This window comes from Rhinolophus sinicus, chromosome 16 (assembly GCF_057876585.1).
Source record: "Rhinolophus sinicus isolate RSI-liver-muscle chromosome 16, RSI-T2T, whole genome shotgun sequence".
Taxonomy (NCBI): Eukaryota; Metazoa; Chordata; class Mammalia; order Chiroptera; family Rhinolophidae; genus Rhinolophus; species Rhinolophus sinicus.
The window spans coordinates 4,923,433-4,942,702 of record NC_142516.1 but is presented as its reverse complement, the minus strand read 5'-3'; the positions used below and the strand labels follow the sequence as shown (position 1 = coordinate 4,942,702).

The 19,270-nt window shown below is 52.7% G+C and overlaps 2 protein-coding genes across 4 annotated transcripts in view; one reads left to right on the top strand and one right to left on the bottom strand.

Annotated features, from left to right (window-relative positions):
- ABL1 (ABL proto-oncogene 1, non-receptor tyrosine kinase) overlaps positions 1-12,214 on the top strand; it is a 116,153-nt gene extending 103,939 nt beyond the window's left edge. For all 3 annotated transcript variants that reach the window (XM_019728861.3, XM_019728860.3, XM_074331186.2), the window contains exons 6-11: positions 61-238; positions 1,972-2,156; positions 4,318-4,470; positions 5,699-5,788; positions 6,152-6,316; positions 8,578-12,214. In XM_019728861.3, the coding sequence (XP_019584420.2) occupies positions 61-238; positions 1,972-2,156; positions 4,318-4,470; positions 5,699-5,788; positions 6,152-6,316; positions 8,578-10,292 (2,486 nt within the window). In that variant the 3' untranslated portion in view covers positions 10,293-12,214. The remainder of the gene's footprint in view (positions 1-60; positions 239-1,971; positions 2,157-4,317; positions 4,471-5,698; positions 5,789-6,151; positions 6,317-8,577) is intronic.
- A 5,325-nt stretch (positions 12,215-17,539) lies between these two features.
- Positions 17,540-17,944, bottom strand: QRFP (pyroglutamylated RFamide peptide). The gene has a single exon (XM_074331548.2). It carries the CDS (start codon positions 17,942-17,944, stop codon positions 17,540-17,542), a length of 405 nt encoding a protein of 134 aa, XP_074187649.2.
- Between the last annotated feature and the right edge of the window lie 1,326 nt (positions 17,945-19,270).

Sequence of the window (19,270 nt, the reverse complement as noted above, 5' to 3'; positions counted from 1 at the left end):
CAGAAGCCTTCTCCTTGAGTGCCAGTCCTGTCTGATGTCTGTGCTGTGTCTCGCTGGCAGGGGTCTGCACCCGGGAGCCTCCGTTCTATATAATCACGGAGTTCATGACGTATGGGAACCTGCTGGACTACCTGCGAGAGTGCAACCGGCAGGAGGTGAACGCTGTGGTGCTGCTGTACATGGCCACGCAGATCTCGTCAGCCATGGAGTACCTGGAGAAGAAAAACTTCATCCACAGGTAGGAGCCTGCTGTAAAAGGCCCCACCCGGAGGGGTGACCGCTCGGCCTCTCCCTTCAGTGCTGGCAACATGTTAGACCTAGGGACAAGAGCTGCGCTGGGTTCTGACGTGACCAGCTCTGGGTGTGTGTCCAGGGCCCAGTTCAGCCAGGCCTAGAGTCTGGCCACGGAGCAGGGAATCCTGGGGGAGAAACGGTCCGCTTCGGAACCGTTCTGGACTAAGTGGCGAACTCAGTGTTTCATACACGGTGTCGAGTGCCCCTTGTTCCGCTGAGCCCGGCCGGCGGGCGCCGTGGTGACCTCTTCCCTGGAGCAGGTGGCCCTGCCCTGACACACGGCAGGAGCGGCCAATGCATGGGTTTCGGTTTTGTGCTACGTGTTTTTTTTCTCCCTTCTCTTTATTATCATTTCATTCTCCACTTAACTTGCTGTCACCGGGCTCAGCGATGTTTCCACAATTGGCAGAATTGTGTAGATGCGGCTCTAAGTGAAGCGTCTTTGCTGTTTCAAAGCCCGGAGTGTTGTGACCTTCAGGTGTGCCACAATTATCCTGGTCTTCACATTCTTTGTTGGTGGAAATGGCTTCCTAGCAGAGTGACAGCCTATCCAGGCCAGAGCCTGTGGGCTTTGCTGGAGTCATTCATACAAGACATTCTCTGTGCCACCACTGTGACCTTTCCTGTCCAATTAGCTTGACTATAAAACCTGTACATGAGATTCCATAGTGGGGGATAAGAGGAGCACGTGTGAGATGCTGGCGGTTCCTTGTCAGACAGATTCTCTGTGCTCCGTGGGAGCCCGGTTCATGCGCTCCTGTCACTCAGGAGAGCGAACCCTGTGAGGCTGCAAATTGAGATTTCTTGACTTCCCGTTTGCCTCGCATGTCTAGGTCCAGTCCCTCTTCATCCGGGCAAACTCTGAATGCTTTATCAAAATCCTGTTAGGCACAACTCTCCTGTATTTAATTTGTCTCTGATTGCCAATGCTCAAGCTGTCGTATGCAGCCATCGCCTTAGCTGCTGCCTCTTCTCAGTCCTCGGTTCCTGTTTGCCTTGTGAGTTCACGGTTAATGTCATGAACCGAAGATTAGACTCCTACCTCCCTGGTAGAATCAGGAGGTGAGAGAAGCTAATTAGACAAGAGCAAATTCTTAGGATACATTTGGATAAGCATCAGGAAGAACGAGGAAAGTAGGAAACACGATTTGGGTAAAGAATGCCGTGGTCTTTGTTACCAAGTCTGGAGAGGACAAGTGGAGAGTCCCTTGGCTGTAAGTTGCCCACGGTCGAGGACTGGCCTCTGCGTTCGTTCCTGGTTCCTGCGTAGAGTAGCAATAACCAAACAGACACTTAGATGACACTATTCTCCGGGCATCAGTTGAAGCACTTCACATATTAGTTAATTACTACTCACAACAACCTTAAGAAGTAGGCGCTGTTATTCTCATCTTCATTTTACGGGTAACATAACTGCGTCTCAGGGGAACTAACTTGCTCCAGATCACAGGCCGGGGTGCCGGCTCCCAGGGCCACCTCTGCTGCCTCTCAGGGCGCTGGGAGCCCAGGTGGGTGCTGAGGGATGGGTGCTGCTCCCCGGGGAGGAGTTAACATAAGTTTCCGGGGAACCAGGCTCCCTTTCCATTGTCAGTATTGCATCTTTCCCCAGCAGTGGTGGGTTTGCAAAGCCGGAAAGCTAGCCAGGAACACTCATGGATGGACTTTTTCCTTTCCCAGAGATCTTGCTGCCCGAAACTGCCTGGTAGGGGAAAACCACTTGGTGAAGGTGGCTGATTTCGGCCTGAGCAGGTTAATGACGGGGGACACTTACACAGCCCACGCCGGGGCCAAATTCCCCATCAAGTGGACTGCACCCGAAAGCCTGGCGTACAACAAATTCTCCATCAAGTCCGACGTCTGGGGTAAGGGCTGCTGCTCTGGCCTGTCTGCTGGCCCAGGGTGGGACCCCCGTGGGACCCCCCCTCCCCGTTTTCCTGTCTCTTCTTGCTTTTCTACTGCATCTTTCATTCCTTTTATTTTTCATTACGTAATTCTTTTTTGTTTCTCTTTTGTTTAAATATCTTTTCTCCCCTGTTTTCTATCTGAAATGAAGTAAAAGCGATCTTTTTCTTCTGAAATAATTCAGATTACCATTTTTTTTTTATTTTTTTTTTTACACTTACCGTCTTTGTCTTCATTCTCAATGTGTTGCTTGGGTTTGCGGGGGCAGCTGGCTGACCCTGCAGCCACCCAGAGGCTTCCTGTAATGCACCGAGTGCTATGTAGTTTGGTTTGGGCTTTAATAGGGCTCTGAAGCTTCATGTGACCGTTTTTTATTTTTACTTTTTAAAAGAACTTTTTATTATGGCAAATTTTAAGTGTATATATACTAAGGAAGACAGTTGCCTGCCGAGCTTCATGCACCCATCACCCAGCTTTCCTGGTCATCGCCTCATGGTGCCCTTGTACCCTCTGTGCCCCGCTCCCTCCCCTGACACTTATTTTGAAGCAAATCCCAGACATCATACTATTTCGTCCATAACTATTTCAGTGTGAGTGTCTTAAAGATGGCGTTTTTAATTCTCATAACCACATTGCCCCTCCTCCCAAAATGGACAGTAATTTGTGAATATTATCAACTATCCAGTTAATGTTCAAATTTCCAATTGAATCAGGAAAGTTGTACTTTCATTTTACAGTCTGTTTGAATTGAGATCCAAATATGGTGCACACAATGTGATTGGTTATGTCCCTTAAGACTCCTCTAATCTGTAACTTCCCTCTCCATCTCTTTATTTCCCTCGCTGCTTATTTGTTGAACAAATCTTGTCATCTGTCCTTTAAAGTTTCCCACATTCTGGATGCTCATTGCATCCCCGTGGAGTGATTTAATGTGTTCCTCTCTCGTAAGTATCTCAAGTAAACGGGTAGTCGGAGCTAGATGGCGTAATCATATTCAGGTTTGACGTTTTTCCTTTCAGTTAAGAGTTCTTCATAGGCGGTGGTGGGCTTTTTCATCAATAGGTACATAATGCTTGATTTTCTCTCTGTTTTTAAATAATTTTAACAGCTATTGATACCCAGCACCTAGATCCACTAATGTCTTAGGCATTGCCAAATGGTAGTTCTCTAATTCTGTCATTTCTTATTCATCGATTGGCTTAATACTTATATAAGAAGAAACTTTACCTGACCTACTGTTTGGTTACTCAGGGGTACAGTTCATAAAGGAAAGGCAGGATAAGTGTTTGCTTTCTTGCCATTATTTACCAGTTTTCACAATGAGTTGGTTTCTTAATACCTTCCAATGATGACCAGTTAGATTTTTGGTGGTTTTTTTTTTGTGTGTGTGTGATACTATCATGAATGCTCATATATATAATGCGTTTAAATATATTTGATAAGCTTTAATTCACGGCAGATGTTTTCCTTATTGGTATTTGTCTCATGTTTGACCAGTGGGAACTTCACGTTGCTCCTGGTCCTTTGGACAGGACCCCTGTAGTCTTTGAAAGCATCTGTGCTGTCTGTAATGATAAGATGTCACCCCCTGCCCTAGACCTGAACCACCCATTTCTCCAGGAGCCCTGCTTCCTTTAATGGGGTCTGGAGTTTCAAGGCTATACTCTGGGCCTTCAAAACTTTCAAAGATTTCATAAGATTTTAGTGAAATGTTTCAAGTTGGGAGGGACTTGGAGATAATCTCCTACGCCCAGGAAGGAGAAGTGGCCTGTCTGAGGCACAGAGCCAGTTGGTCACAGAGCTGGGAGTAGAAATGGCCTCCTAACTTGCAGCCTTAGATTCCCCACCACATGTCCCAGCAAGACGGTCACGTTCCCTGAGAGATCTGGAGGGGCTGATGCGGCCAGTCCTCTTCTCTTCCAGCGCCTTCTAGCCTGTGGCTGTGAGCATGCTGAAGCTGGCATTGTGTCCTGGGCTGTCGGTAGTTAAGAGCCTGGTAAAATGTCAGTGCCTGGCCTGCTTCTGAGGGTGTGACTTCTGATGTCTGCCACACAGGTAACCAATTGTAAATGCAGCATAGTTCACACGTTTTAAATACCCTTTCTTTCTTTGTTCTTCTAGCATTTGGAGTGTTGCTTTGGGAAATTGCTACCTACGGCATGTCACCGTACCCGGGAATCGACCTGTCCCAGGTGTATGAGCTGCTGGAGAGAGACTACCGCATGGAGCGCCCGGAGGGCTGCCCGGAGGAGGTCTACGCACTCATGCGAGCATGTGAGCTACCCCCCCAGCTCTAAGTCACACGTCACGCGTGGGCTTTGTGAGACGTGCCACTGCAGGAGTGTACACGTAAAGTAGGGCACTGAAGCTCTGCATTTCCCCTTCATTCCCAGTCTTCAGAGCAGCAAATGGAACAGTTTGGTACCTATTTTCCAGACTTTTTTCAGTGTTTCTATACATCTTATTTATACATAATATTTACGTGTGAGGGTTTTTTGGTTTGTTTTTTAATGCAAAATTGGGATTGATGGATACCAAACTTGGATTTCTTATTAGTAAATACACATTCCTTGGATTTCTTAATAAATGCAAACATTCTGCTGTAGTAGGTAAATACTCCGGGGGACGTTTAGCTCATTGGTTTTATTACACATATGAAACCATACCTGCAACTTTTTTTGCACTTAGCAGTGTAATAGGCATATCTTTCCATGTCCATAATTCAAAGAAATCTCTACCTCTACTTATCTCCCTCTCACTCCACCCCCTCTTACTTTGTCTAGCTATGTAGCACCCCATTAAGTGGTTTATTCATTCACCCAGTCCTCCTCTTTTGATGAACAGCTGGTGGTTTTACACGTTTGTTTGGGTTTTGCCATTAATAAGCAAGGCAGGAATAAGCACCCTCATACATACATCTGCCTCTGTGCATTGTGCTGTTATTTCTAGAAGTTGAACTGTTGGCTCAGAGGGCTGTGTGCATCTTAAATTTTGATCGATTTTACCAACTTGTTCTCCTGAAAAGGTTGCCCCAGTTTACACTTCCACTGCAAGGGTGAGTGACTCTGTCCTCACCAGCACTGGGCTCCGTCAGTCCTCAGTCCTCGTCTTAATCTTGTTTTGATTCGCATTTCTTTACTGATGAGGATTTTGGCCTTTGATAACCATGAAGTAAGGGTTAGATAGAAGATGAGCTATTTGGCTGAGTAATTTTCTGCACTTGCGAGAGTGGGTTGGGAACAATATATTTGTAAATGCAGTCTGGCTGTCAGCGTCTCTGGGGTTTTACAGTCTACCTTCCTGCCAATATCTAAAGTCTTTTCAAATTTTTAATGTCTATAATAGGATGCAGTGGCATTCATCACTTTAGCTTGTCACAACAAAAGATGGGTAGCAGGAATGGAGTGCTTCTTTCGTTTCTCGACTTTTCCTTGAGAATTGCTAGCCCCACGCTTGTTAGCCAGGCTTCATAGAGGGTCTGACTCAGGTCTCACCTGTCCAGGTTGGCAGTGGAATCCCTCTGACCGGCCCTCCTTTGCTGAAATCCACCAAGCCTTTGAAACTATGTTCCAGGAATCCAGCATATCAGATGGTAAAGTGCCCGTCCTTGGGGTGCCTGCAGTGGGGTGAAAGGTTGGGGTAGGAGGGACGGCTGTGTGGGATTCCAGCTCTGGTCCTTTGGTTCACTTCTGGGTCGAAGTGTGCGGGCCAGCAAGTTACCTGAGACCAGAAAGCTGGGCAGAGGTGTTGAGTGTGGAGCTCTCTGTCTTTTATAGCCATGCAGAATTCTGAAAACTACCAAGTGCTGTTTCTTCAGCATTTGTATCTCTTTTCTGTAACTGTGTAGGTGACTACTGTTACTTTAAAAAGAAAAAGGAAACCAACATACCAACATGACACCATTACTGATGGCTGCTGCTTTTTGTGTTTTTGTGTGTGTGTATGTGGTTCTTAGAAGTGGAAAAGGAACTGGGGAAAAAAGGCATGCGAGGGGTTGCAGGCACTCTGCTGCAGGCCCCAGAGCTGCCCACCAAGACAAGAACCTCCAGGAGAGCCGTGGAACACAAAGACCCCACCGACGTGCCCGAGACACCCCACTCCAAGTGCCCAGGAGAGCCTGGTATGTCCCCACCCCACCCCCACCGCAGGCTCAGGGTCAGTGCCCTCAGGGCCAGGGTGGCAGACGGGGAGCAGTGTGCACAGCCTGCACAGAAGGGCAGGCAAACTCCCATTAGTTGTCCAGCGGTGGAGAAGGTTCTTCTCTCCCTGCAGCATCCCACCCTCCCTCTGGGAATCGTTAGGAGCCATTGGCTTCGGCACGTAGTTCAGTCTGATGTGTAGAGGTGCTTCTGAAACCCACTGAGCAGGAGCCACCTTGTCACGTGTCACCACAGCGCTGTGGCTGGTGCTCATGCAGGGCACATACAGCAGCAGTGAGTGTTGAATCAGGCGGAGAGCAGCTTGTGGTGGAAGCACTGCCAGGAGCAGCTCCCCGGGACTGGTGGGACCAGGAGACACCTGTGGGCCAGAGGGGGTGGCTTGGGAGGGGTCTCACGATGTGGTCAGGAATCGTGTTAGCGAGCACTGGTCTGGTGCCTCCTGCACCAGGCTCGACTGGGAATTAGGTGCTGTGTTGGAGCAGTGGTGCCCGTCCCCCAGAACCCCAGAAGTCTGGGTTCTGCTGCAGACCAGCTGAGGTGGGCTGGCATCTGGTTTGTAGGGGCTCTTAGGGGATGTTCTGACTGACCACAGCCTGAGTGGGAAGGGACAGGACGAAGCGGGAATCAGGGGTGTTTAACCACAGCAGGATCTGGAGCCACAATCCCCAAGTTTTTCATAATATACTCATATTAGTAAGAAAAAGTTGAATGTGCAGCCTAATATATATCGGGGGTGCCAAAAAAATATACAAGCGGACTCTTTGGTCAGCGTTGCTCAAGCAGCAGTTCGCCGTCATCAGAAGTGTCTGGACGCTGATGGGAACCACTTTGAGCACCTCTTGTAATTGCAGAAGTCAAGCGTGACTTGTATTCATCTTTTGTTATTGGTATATATTGAGTATTACAGTTTTAATAGTTTTTCCTTAAAATGTGTATACATTTTTTTGGCTCCCTCTGTATATCGTATATACATATACTACTGCCCAAGTATACTAAGTGTATTATAAAATAAACCAAAAATATGTACTTAAAAGGTTTACATAAGAAATGTGTCCAAATTACAATGCTTTCTTTCCACACCCCTCTGGGTCACCCCACTGGAGGGGCGAAGGCACATAAACTGCCCAGAACCTTCGACCCTCCGTCCTTCTCTTAGTTGTCGTGATTCAGGTAGTTGAGCAGTGGAGAGGTGGAGAAGCCACTATGGAAACTTCGGGCTTATTGAAAGGCCAGTGACGAGCAGGCATGTGCGTGTGTGCCCATCAGTATTCACCCAAGGCGTGTTTGGTTCTAATCTCGAGGTGAGCCGAGGTGTCAGCTAGCTGACCGGCGCTGAGATAGAGCTGTCACGATTCGTTACAGTTTTACCTTCTTCCTCTGGCTTGAATTGTGGGGCAGTCCCCGCTTTCCCTGAGTCAGATGTCCTGCGTGCTGCCTGATACTTTGATAAATGCCCCCTGTACTTCTGCTCTGAGTTACAAGGTGTGACAGAAAACCCTCCCCTCTTTTTGCAGCTGCCCCCTGAGGGAGAGGTCTGTCATTCACTAGCAGGGAGCTTGGCAACACCAGAAAGATTTCTTAGAGCTATTACTCATATTTAATGATTTAAAAACTGGAAAAGGTCACCCCTTCTTGTTTCCCAAGCATAATGGCCCAGTGTCACTGCACCCTGTGGGATGTGTCCCGTTCCCTCCAGGTCACACCTTGTAGAAACCACCAGTTGGCTGGTCTGAGAGGCACAGGTTATGACCCTTTGCTCGGCCTTGTCATAGTTTTTACTCACCAGATAGTGAGGGGACTCTGCAGATATGAAGGAAACAAGTGCAGGTGTGCGGGAGACGGGGACGTCCCGGCTTTTTGTTCTGCTGTCTTCAAGGAGAGAAACCTAAGCTCTTCCTAATAAGAATACTAACAATGACAGCAGTTACTGAGAAATTCTGTTCCAAGAGCTGTGCCAGATGCCCCACGCTCATTGTGTTCTATCCTCCCAACAATGCTGTGGCTTGGTTTTATTAGTCTCCATTTTATTGCCGAGAACGCTGAGGGTGAATGACAGGAAGGAAGTTGCCCAGGACCCAGGGGAGCAGTGGCGCTGCCAGTCACGCAGGGCTGGCAGAGCCCACCCCTGGGGCCGCTCCGCAGAGCGGACAGCCAGCCCAGGTTCCCGCCTGCTCGGGAGCCCTTGGTCTGCACTGGTTAAACCCTTCCCACTGTGTTTCAGATCCTCTGGACCACGAGCCTGCTGTGTCTCCTTTACTCCCTCGGAAAGAGCGAGGTCCCCAGGATGGTGGCCTTAATGAAGATGAACGCCTTCTCCCCAAAGACAAAAAGACCAACCTGTTTAGCGCCTTGATCAAGAAGAAGAAGAAAACTGCTCCAACGCCTCCCAAGCGCAGCAGCTCCTTCCGGGAGATGGACGGCCAGCCAGAGCGCAAGGCGGCGGGAGAGGAAGAGGGCCGCGAAATCAGCAATGGGGCGCTAGCCCTCGCACCCTCGGACACAGCCGAGCCAGCCAAGTCCCCAAAGCCCAGCAGCGGGGCTGGCGTCCCCAACGGAGCCTTCCGGGAGCCAGGGGCTGCAGGCTTCCGGTCTCCCCACCTGTGGAAAAAGTCCAGCACGCTGACCAGCAGCCGATTAGCAGCCGGCGAAGAGGAGAGTGGCGGCAGCTCCAGCAAGCGCTTCCTGAGGTCCTGCTCCGCATCCTGCGTGCCCCACGGGGCCAAGGACACGGAGTGGAAGTCAGTCACGCTGCCGCGGGACCTGCAGTCCACGGGGAGGCAGTTTGACTCCTCCACCTTCGGAGGGCACCGGACTGAGAAACCAGCTCTGCCGCGGAAGCGGGCGAGTGAGAACAGGTCCGATCAGGTGAGCAGGGGCACGGTGACGCCCCCGCCCAGGCTGGTGAAGAAGACGGAGGAAGCGGCTGATGACGTGTTCAAGGACGCAGCGGAGTCCAGCCCAGGCTCCAGCCCTCCCAGTCTGACTCCCAAGCTCCCCCGTAGGCAGGTTGTGGTGGCTGCTTGCTCTGCTCTTCCCCACAAGGAGGAGGCCGGGAAGTGCAGTGCGGCGGGGACCGCTGCAGCGGCCGAGTCAGCGCCGCCCAGTAGCAGGGCAGGGCCAGGCGCCACTGGAGGGCCCAGCAAAGGTCCTGCCGAGGAGTGCAGGCTGAGGCGGCACAAGGCCCCCTCCGAGTCCCCAGGGAGAGACAAGGGGAAGTTGTCCAGGCTCAAACCTGCCCCACCGCCCCCCCCACCAACCCCCATTGGGAAGGCTGGGAAGCCCTGTCAGAGCCCAAGCCAGGAAGCAGCCGGGGAGGCAGGCACCCCTGGGAAGGCCAAAGCCCTGCCCGTGGCTGTGGATCCTGCCAGCAGCGAGGCTGCCAAGCCCAGCCAGCTGGGAGAGGGCGTCAGAAAGCCTGTGCTCCCGTCCGTGCCAAAGCCGCAGCCATCCGCCAAGCCGGCGGGGACCCCCACCAGCCCAGCGCCCACGCCCTGCACGCCGGCGGCTTCCTCCACCCTAGCAGGGGACCCGCCGTCCTCCACCGCCTTTATCCCTCTCATATCGACCCGCGTGTCTCTTCGGAAAACCCGCCAGCCCCCGGAGCGCATCGCCAGTGGCACAGTCACCAAGGGTGTGGTCCTGGACGGCACCGAGGCCCTGTGCCTGGCCATCTCCAAGAACTCCGAGCAGATGGCCAGCCACAGCGCCGTGCTGGAAGCCGGCAAGAATCTCTACACGTTCTGCGTGAGCTACGTGGACTCCATCCAGCAAATGAGGAACAAATTCGCCTTCCGTGAGGCCATCAACAAACTGGAGAATAATCTCCGGGAGCTTCAGATCTGCCCGGCAACAGCGGGAAGTGGCCCAGCGGCCACTCAGGACTTCAGCAAACTCCTCAGCTCCGTGAAAGAGATCAGTGACATCGTACAGAGGTAGCAGAAGCCGGGCGTCAGGCCAGCCGCAGCCACTTGCCGTGCCCCAGACGGTGGCTGACACGGGCCCAGTGAGCTGGGACCTAGGCCCCAGAGCTCAGGGCCGCCAGGAGTACAGCCCTGCTACCTGTGTTGTGCACCAGCCGTCCTGCACTTTGCTCTCCTCAGGGGCTCCCAGAGCTGCCGAGCTCTGTCTGGTGTCCCCACTCGGGACTGCAGTCGGCGCCAGCCTCCTCCCCACAGAGTGCTTCAAGACTGAGCTCTTCCGGCCAGCCGGGAAGGCGGTGAGAATTTCCTTTGCGTTTGTCTTTCTGGAGGATTTCCTCTGGCTATGCCTCCTTCTCTATTTTCCCTAAGAACGAGTGCCCTGAACGGGAGCTATGTCACCAAGGCCTTGGGAACTGTCACCCTCACTCACCCAGTGGAGCCTGTGCCCTCATCCTCCTCCTGCCTCCTGTCCTTAAGCCACGTTTCCAGAACTATCCTGGGAAGCTCTGCCAGCGGGTCACTCTGCACTCCACTGCTGCCGGGGGCTGGTGCCCTCACCATTTCCCCACGTGAAGGACAGCTCTTGAGCTGGGGGGTAAAACGGGGTGCTATCACCAACCAGCCTCTGGGTCCCAGGTCAGGTGGGGAAGCTGAAGAGGCCCGTGACGTGGGAGAATATTCTGTCACCCATTCTCTGCATGTCCTCAGAGCCCAGTCGCTTGCTCTCGTGACATGTGCTGCTCATCCTGGATAGAAAGCTTGAGTCTTAAAGGTAGCAGGGTCGCTGTCCAGCACATGGGGGCAGGGGAGGCGGGAGGGGGTGCTTGTTGGGTGAGTCGCTGGGCCCAGACGGTGCTGGGCCCAGGCAGGTCTGCCCTGGGCCCAGGGTTCCCTTACTTTTGAGTTTCCAGGTGCCCTGAAAAGACGCTGTCTGATTTCTGACTGATCTCCCCCTCCCTTTACTCCTCTAAGACAAAGGAGATTTTTGCAGGGCTCTTTCTTGTGTGACAGCCAGTCTTCAGTTTTCTGGAGTTCCTGAAGCATTTCAAAGCTCTGCCCTCAGCACAGCTGCCTGCGATACAGACATTGGGCCCCAGCACGCAAACAGGAGGAAAGGACTGGCACCAAAGCCCCATGCAGTATTGGCTGCACCCCAGTGGGCAGACGTCTTCCCGAATCGCCACCCCCAACCCTTAGCCTAATGTCTGTGTTGGACTCACCAGGGATGAAGAAAACCACAAACAAAGTGAAACCCTAGACAAGAGCCGTCTCCCCTGGGCTGCCCAGGACCAGGCTCATTGAGCGGGCACCCAAGTCTCCTTGACCTTGACCTAGAGCAGCTACTGAAGAGTGGGCAGGCACCTGCCTCTGCCTACCTCCAGGCCCGCAAAGAACCTTGGAGAAACCAGGACAGAACCGCCTTCTGCTCCCCACGCCTTCTCATGGCTGTGACCTCACCCAGGCCCCACTTTCACGCTCATCACCTAAACTTGTATTTTATTTCTCGGGTAGAGATGGTTTCCTCTGGACCGTTTTACGCTGTTCTCACAGCGTGTCACCTCTTTGCCCTACCCCAGACTGCTGTGTTACACAGACTGAGGGAGGTGCTAGAACACCGCCAGTGGCCTTGCAGACCAAGCAGACAAACCCCCCTGCCCCCCAGGTTCCCCGCCTCCTGTTTCTGTGAGGTACTGGTCTCTTTTGTTTTTCACATGATTGCCACTATATTTTGCATTTATACCTTGGTATTACACTCTCGTAGACTTGCTCTTTTATAAATGACGTGTAAATAGTCTTCCACTACCTTCCCTTCTCGAATGCCTATGGTGTCTTTTTTTTTTTTTCTGGTCCAATACATTTTGTTTCTGTATATGACTCTGTTTTTTGAATCCACATCTCTCCTCTGTAGTATTTTTTAAATAAATGTTTACAACATTAGGACTTGGGCGGGTTGCTTTAACCCTGTTAGAGTCATGGCGTGTGTAGGAAGGGAGAGAGTCCTTGTTTTCCTGAAGGGGCTGGAGGTTCCGAGTTGGGTTTGACAGAACAACGATGGCAGGAGTGCGGCAGCGTCCTGTGTCGTCGTCAGCCCTTCGTGGGCATTTGCGGCCCTCGTCCCAAACCCTCCCTGTGCCTTTGACGCTTACTTGCCAGCAGCCTGGCTCTTGTCAGCGGCACTGAGTGGGCTGTTCCACCATCCATCCGGGCCATGCCTGTCTGACTGGCATGGGAAAGGAAGACCAGCCCAAGGGCTGTGCCAACTGTCAGGTCATTGAAATGGGGGCGGGGGGCGTCATGGCCTGATTCCTCACTGGCCTGGGAGATTTAATCCCTTCACTAGTTCTCTTTTTCGCTCTCTGCCTTTGATCACTTCCTGCCCCTGCCCTCAGCCCCCGAAGTGCCCCTCACTTGTGTTTGACACGCCGGGTGCCTCATTCCTTTGTGGACGAGGAGCAGGGTGTACTGGCCTGCAAGGGGACGGAAATGTCGGGGCCCTGCCTCGGCCTCCCCCAGCCCCCCAGCAAGGGACCATGGTTGGGGGCGGTGCTGCTGTTTTCTCATCTTGGTTTGCGTTTGACAGCAGCTGACAGCTTGAGACGTGGAAGTCAGGGAAGGAAGGAGCGCCTTCGGGTAATGATACTTATTAAGCCAGCAGACTTGTCAGCGCGTACAGATCCTGCTCACCAAAGCAGAGTAAGCAGCACGGTTCAGCGAAAGCTCTTTACCGGAGACCTCGGGAGCGAGACGTGCGGCCCGCCAGGTGACGGCAGTGAGGACGCTGCCTGGGACGCGGCTGCTCAGATGGTGGCCACGAGCAGCGCCAGAGGCCGGTTCCACAGGCACGAGCCGAGGCCGGGTTCACAGAGCCTGTTCTGGCTGAGCCCTAACTGCCACCGAATGTCCTGAGTCTGGGCTTTCCCACAGGTAACAGGGTCTTCCCTTGAGTGACAGCCCTCAAGTTGGAACGAAGACGTAGAATGATGACAGTGGCAGCCACAAGTGATGGCTGCTTCCTCCGTGTCAGACGTGGACGTCACAGAAGCTTTGCGGCAGACTCTTGGGCAAGGTGTTCCCCTCAGTTGCCCGGTGCTCCAGTGAGGTGGCTTGTCCAGTCAGTTCATGATGGTGTCACACAGCCGTCACCTTGGCAGCTGCACCAGTGTGAAATAAAGGTCCTAAAAGACAGTTTCCTCAATAAGAATCTTCCACGTGTCACCTGAGCTTAAAGGCCTGACCAAGTCACAGAACCCTTTGAGAACTCTAATGCAGACTGGGTCTAGCCTCTGAAAAATGCCTCTACGTGCACACACAATAGTTTTCAAATAATTTTGACTCCTGCCCTCAAGATCCACAACCTAGGAATTCCCAAGGGCCAAGCCCTCCTACAGGGGTTGGTATTACCACGAAATAGAAGCCTAAAATGTCAGAAATTTTTAAAAGCAAGCAGTTAAAGATCCCCAAATGGAAAACAACCCAGATGTCATCGACAGAAGAGAGGATAAGTACATGTGGCATGTTCAAGTGGTGGAATATTCCAGAGCAGTGAGAATGCACCAGCTGTTGCCACACCGACATAACGAGTGACTCAGACGTAATGTTGAGCAGCAGCAGCCAGACAGGCTGGTGATTGTAATACAGGTAGTTCGTGGTACAGTGTTGGAAGTCAGGAGGGAGGGTCCTTTAGGGGGAAGGGGAGTCATGCCGGGTTGGGGCACAGGAGAGGTGGGGGGGCAGGCAGTACTGTTCCTTAATCTGGGTGGTGCTGGTTGATGGGTGTGTCATGGTGAAAATCCATCAAACTGAACCCAGGAGCACATTCCCGATGTGTGTTATGTCTCACTGAAAGCATTCCTAAAATCCCAGCTCACGTGTGAGCGCTGTTGGCTACTCTGCCGCTGTGCTCAGTGTTACTACATGAAACCCTCACACCTTTTTTTATGGAGGTTCTATCACAGTCCTCATTTGATGGGTGAGGAAACGGGCCCAGAGATGTAAAGCAGCTTGCCCAAGGTCACACAGCGTGTGCCAGCTTATAGCTCCTGTGCCAAGGCTAATGTGTTGACAGTGCAGATGGCCACAGCACGACTAGCAGAGATCTGTGCTCCGGGCCAGGCTCCTCCCTCCATCGTGGGAGAGAAGACGTCAATTATAGCTCACCCAGCTTCTCAGGTGTCAAGATGTTTTATAGGAGGCATTCCCAAATTGAGCGCTCTGGGGAAATCAGTTTCTAAATGTTGTCTTGGCACAGCAGACAAGGTGGGACAAGACGGACCAGCCACGGTGACACTGCCCGCGCCTGCCCTCATCCCTGGTGGTCACCCAATGTCTCAGGCAGGGTCCCCGCTGGCCGCTCAGGTTGGGGGCACCTCGTGTGGGCTGGCTCTTCAGTGTCGTGCAGCATCTTTGGCACCGGGGCCAAGTTAGGACGAGGTGGCTCCTTGCCGACAGCACCACAGCCTGATGGCTTGCTGCCCCCACGAGTCTCCTTTTTTCTTAAACGTCTATTAATATTTCAAACACATAGGAAAAGATAGACAGAAATGCTCCCCATGCAGTTTAATAGCTAAATACCTTTACATCTGCACCCAAGGTGAAGGCTCTGTGTTTAGAATAAATGTGATGAACGGAGGCAGCAGCTGTCGGGTGCCTGCCCTGGAGGAGAGTGGCTGCCACGCCAGGTGGAGTGGACCCAGACTGCCTGGGAGCTTACTGTCTGCTTCCAGAATGCACGCTTCCCAGCGAGCCTGCCCTTCACATCTGAAGGGTAAGGAGAGAGCAGGGCCGCAGGGCTTGACTGAGTTGGCGGGTCCGGAGTGGGGTGGGGTTTAAAGAGGTGATTTAGCCAAAGTGGTGGGAGAGGATTTAATGCCCCTAGCAGTTCGATCACTGATTTTTCAGGGTTATTGAGTGCGGATGTACTGACAACTGGAAACAATAGCTTTGCTGTTAATTTGTGTTTAATGATGAAAGCTTTAGGACAGGATATCCATGCCTCGAAGGCCTTCCCACTCGCCCCTCTAGCGCGGATTTCTCCATAGAGGTTAATCCAAAACTGAAAACCAGCCAGGCATACCTGAAGGTGTGTAAACCCACACAGGAGTGTCTCAGCCTTGGTGGCCTCCAAGTCTCATAATTAGTGACCATGGGAGCTGCTCTCTTTTTTAAGGTCTGTATCCTCATATTCTAAGAGTAGAAACTGGCAAGTGAGGGTCAGCTAGGGGACCTGGCTGCAAGGCGTCCCTCTGCCCTGGGTCTGTTTCACCTGGTCTTTCCTGTGCAAGTTCTCTGGCTCCTTGTAGGGGTGAAGCACTGAGGGAGCAGTGACCCAGGTGCTGCCCCCCCTTACGGTGGAAATGAGCAGTGGGGTAAGACAGCCTGGGCTGGAATCGTACTTGCCTCGTCCAGACTCCCTGTGACGTACATGTCAACACCAGAGGTGTTCTTGACGACAGTCACATTGGGGCTCGTTTGCTTGAGGTTTGCCTTCTGTGGCTGGAGGGCTGAGTGTTTGCCTGTGACCAACAGACAGAGACCCGGGGATGTGTTCCATCCCCACAAGACTCACGTTCGCAGGAGGCATCCCGGGTACCTCTTTCTGGGACAGTGGTGGAAGCCAGAGTATGATGTGCTGTCCCCTGGCTGGGCCCTGTCACAGCAGCCATGAGCCCCCGGCTCATGTACCAGGCACACAGGAGCAGCAGAGGGTCGTGTTCTGACTCCCGTGTCCTGTCACATCTCCCCACCCCAGCTCTGCTTCCCAGTTAGCTTGTGTCTCTTGTGGCTCAGATCTGTGTACCCCTTAATGAAGTGGCTTTCTCGCTGCCCAGGACTGAGAGCTGCTGCTGGGGAGCGGAAGTCACTAATAGAATGGAGAACGCTGTGAAATACTCTCAAGTGTCAAGCTGGGCCCAGCCCAGTGTGGTTCTAAAAGGCAATAAAAATCCACCAATTAATTGTGACAGCTCAAGGGAAAATTATTCAATTGTGAACAGAGACAGGCAGCAGCTCGAAAGGAGGGGAGATGTTGCCATAGTAACATCGATACAGGTTCTCATGTCAGCAGTTGAAGCCAGCCTGGGAGTGAGCAGTATCAGACTGCTGTATCTGACAGGGGATGGGACGCAGGACACACCAGGGCAGCGTTTGGAAGAGATGCTCTGCCCTCCAGGCCCACAGCCACTGCAGGCCGAGCGCTGGCGTCCCCCGGGCAGAGACGGTGTCTTCAGGATGGGAGAAAGCCAGGGAGGGAGCAGTCAAGTGTAGGAGGCAAACGCCCTGTGTGTGTTCCCCTGTACCTTTGACCGTGGGCATTTTACCAACTGCCAATTAAGGGGACACTGGGAGAGGTGAGTGGGCGCGTGCAACATGATTTCCATTTCCCCAAAGTCAAGCCACTGGCAGCTCAGGAAAGTGGCATTCATGGGGCACAGAGGACCTGCAGGCAAGAATCAGGCGAGCTTCCCGTTTCAGTTTTGCAGTTTACAACTTTTATTTCAAAAGATCCGTACAACACATTCAGATTCCGCACATTTGAAATGCAGCCTTGCTACAGCAAAAGTGAAGGCCTTGTTTGTCTCCCACGGGAGTGGCGGCTTGGCGAGCGCTGTGCTGCCGAGGACAGTTACCAGAGGGACCGGTCACTGGTTCTGAGCAGCGTCTCGACACCACAGCAGGGTTTTCTTGCCAGAGGGATCTTGTATTAATGGGGTGGAGAACAGGATTTTATTTTTTTCATTTTTAACTTTCAGAACCATATACTGTACCCAGTGGAATGGACTCATTCACAGTTGCACTTTGGATGTCGGCTGCAGACGTCCCTGTGGAGACGGTGGAGACGTCCCTGTCAAAACTTTGATGGCCCCACTGTAATCCCTCAGGCCGCCCACCTTCCACCTGGAGCCTGCACAGCCAGCTCTGCCTGTTTATATTTATGGCCAACAGTACCCTCAGTTCCATGGCTGGAGACAGACCGTGGGGACGGGCCAACACAGGCACCAGTGACAGTGCTGGGGGGCCGCTGCCATGGGGGGGCGTCGTCTTTTTACCCGAGATGGTTGCTTTTGGTCATCTCCTTGTTGACACTACCAGCCTTTTGCTTCAGCAAAGTTGGAAATCTAAAGTAAGCACCCACCTAACGAATCCTACCGCTAATAACTCCTTATAATAACACCCACGCCTCGGTCTGCGAGGTCTGAGGGGTGGAACCGGTGCGGTGGGGAGCAGGGTCCGAGGAGAAGCCCTGTCCCGGGTGCCCCGGCCCCTTCACCGGCGGCCGAAGCGGAAGCTGAAGCCGCCTTTCTTCCTGCTGTAGCCGTTGAGCTCCTCGGCCAGGGTCCCTAATGGGCCACTAGCCTTCTCCCCGTCAGCCGGGAAGAAGCCGGTGGCCTCACTGCCATCATCCTGCCTCCCAAACCGGAACCTGAAGCCAGCACGCTCTCTGCCTGACATCTGCAGCTCCTTGGCTGTGACGAGCAGGGCATGTGGGTGGGGGACTGGCAGCCACTCGGAGGAGCCCCATGGGAAGTGGCCTCGGTGTCTCCGGGACAGGTCGGCCCAGTTCATTGTGCCTCCGATGGCGTCCATGGGCTCTTCTCTGTCCAGCAGAGGAAAGCAGGTGCCCAGCGGCAGCAGGAGGAACAGGCAGGACAGGAAGGAAAGGCTTATCATCTGCTCCAGCGGAAAGAGAGGAAGAAGTTACAGGCTGCTGTGTGGGCCGTACACACTTGTCAGCAGTACCTCCCAGGGCCTGGGCAGCCGTCAGAGCGGAAGCCGGTGGCCCACCTGAGCCCAACTTGCGAACAGCATGAGGAAGCGTCACTGCGTTGTGGGGACCAAGCCTTTATTTTCTTAGCAGGCGCAGGAGCTGATTACACCAATTAGGCTGGTGCTCCCTCTCCTGAAACCCCTGGATTTGATGGCCGTGGCAGTTTAGCTGTAATCCCACCACTGCTGGGATGGCTTTCAGCAGCACACAGGCAGCCAGGGAGAGCTGGGCGAACTTGGGTTCATTCTTTTATTATAATTATTGACTCTTGGCAATATCAATCTCAGAGCCACGGGGTAGAAAGTTAATAGGACCAATCTCTTAGTCTTCAACTTGATAATAAACGGGTCTAGATAAACTGTTTAGCTAATGTCTCTTTAACATGGAAATAAGTTGCTCCAGAAAGCAGGAAACCGATCTGACATACCTGGGCTAACGCACCCCCCCCTGGGGAGGAGCGTGTAAACACGGCTGGATGTCGATGGTCCCTATTGAGCACCACGTGTGTACACGGCGGCACTTCATCTGCACAATAAATCTAACTTGGAGGCAGTCATTCCCATGTTTCTCGGCAAGAAAACTGTCAGAAAGGCTAAGAGATTGTGCCTAGGCCACACAGCGAGAACGTGGAGGCTCTGGGATTCGTGATTCTAATGGTACTTCAGGCCCCTGGGCACTGCTTTCCATCCGTGTCTGCACTTCCTTGCAGCCCTCCAGGAGGTGTTTGTTCCCTGTCACAGTGGAGGGAGTAGGCTCAAACAGGTGGCTTGCCGGAGATGTCACAGCTTTGTAAGTGACAAGTGGGATGCCAGCCTATGTCTAACTGGGCTTGACTCAGGATTTGCTATGTGTAGTGGTCTTTGTTGGGGTTGGAACCAGACTAGAGCCTCCCGGCATGCCCCTGCCTCTGCAATGACTGCTTGTTCTTTTGCAAAGGAAGCCTTTTTGGTAACAACCGTGGCGAGTCAGGGCTGGCTGGTCCTCTGAAGAGGAGAACGGAGACTGGAATAAAGAGAAGATGGCACAGGCTCCCAGGGCTTTCCTTAGAAATGGCTCCCTTGAAGACATTCCAAACTGAACTCCGCCAGAAAGCTTTACAGAAATCACAAAAGCAGCCATCCTACGCTTCTCATCCCGGGGCTGGAGCCACCTCTCACCTCCTTCTGAGAAGCCCCTGCATCGGGCCTGGGTGGGGTGGGGCTTCCCACAGGAGTCTCCTCTCCAGAAAG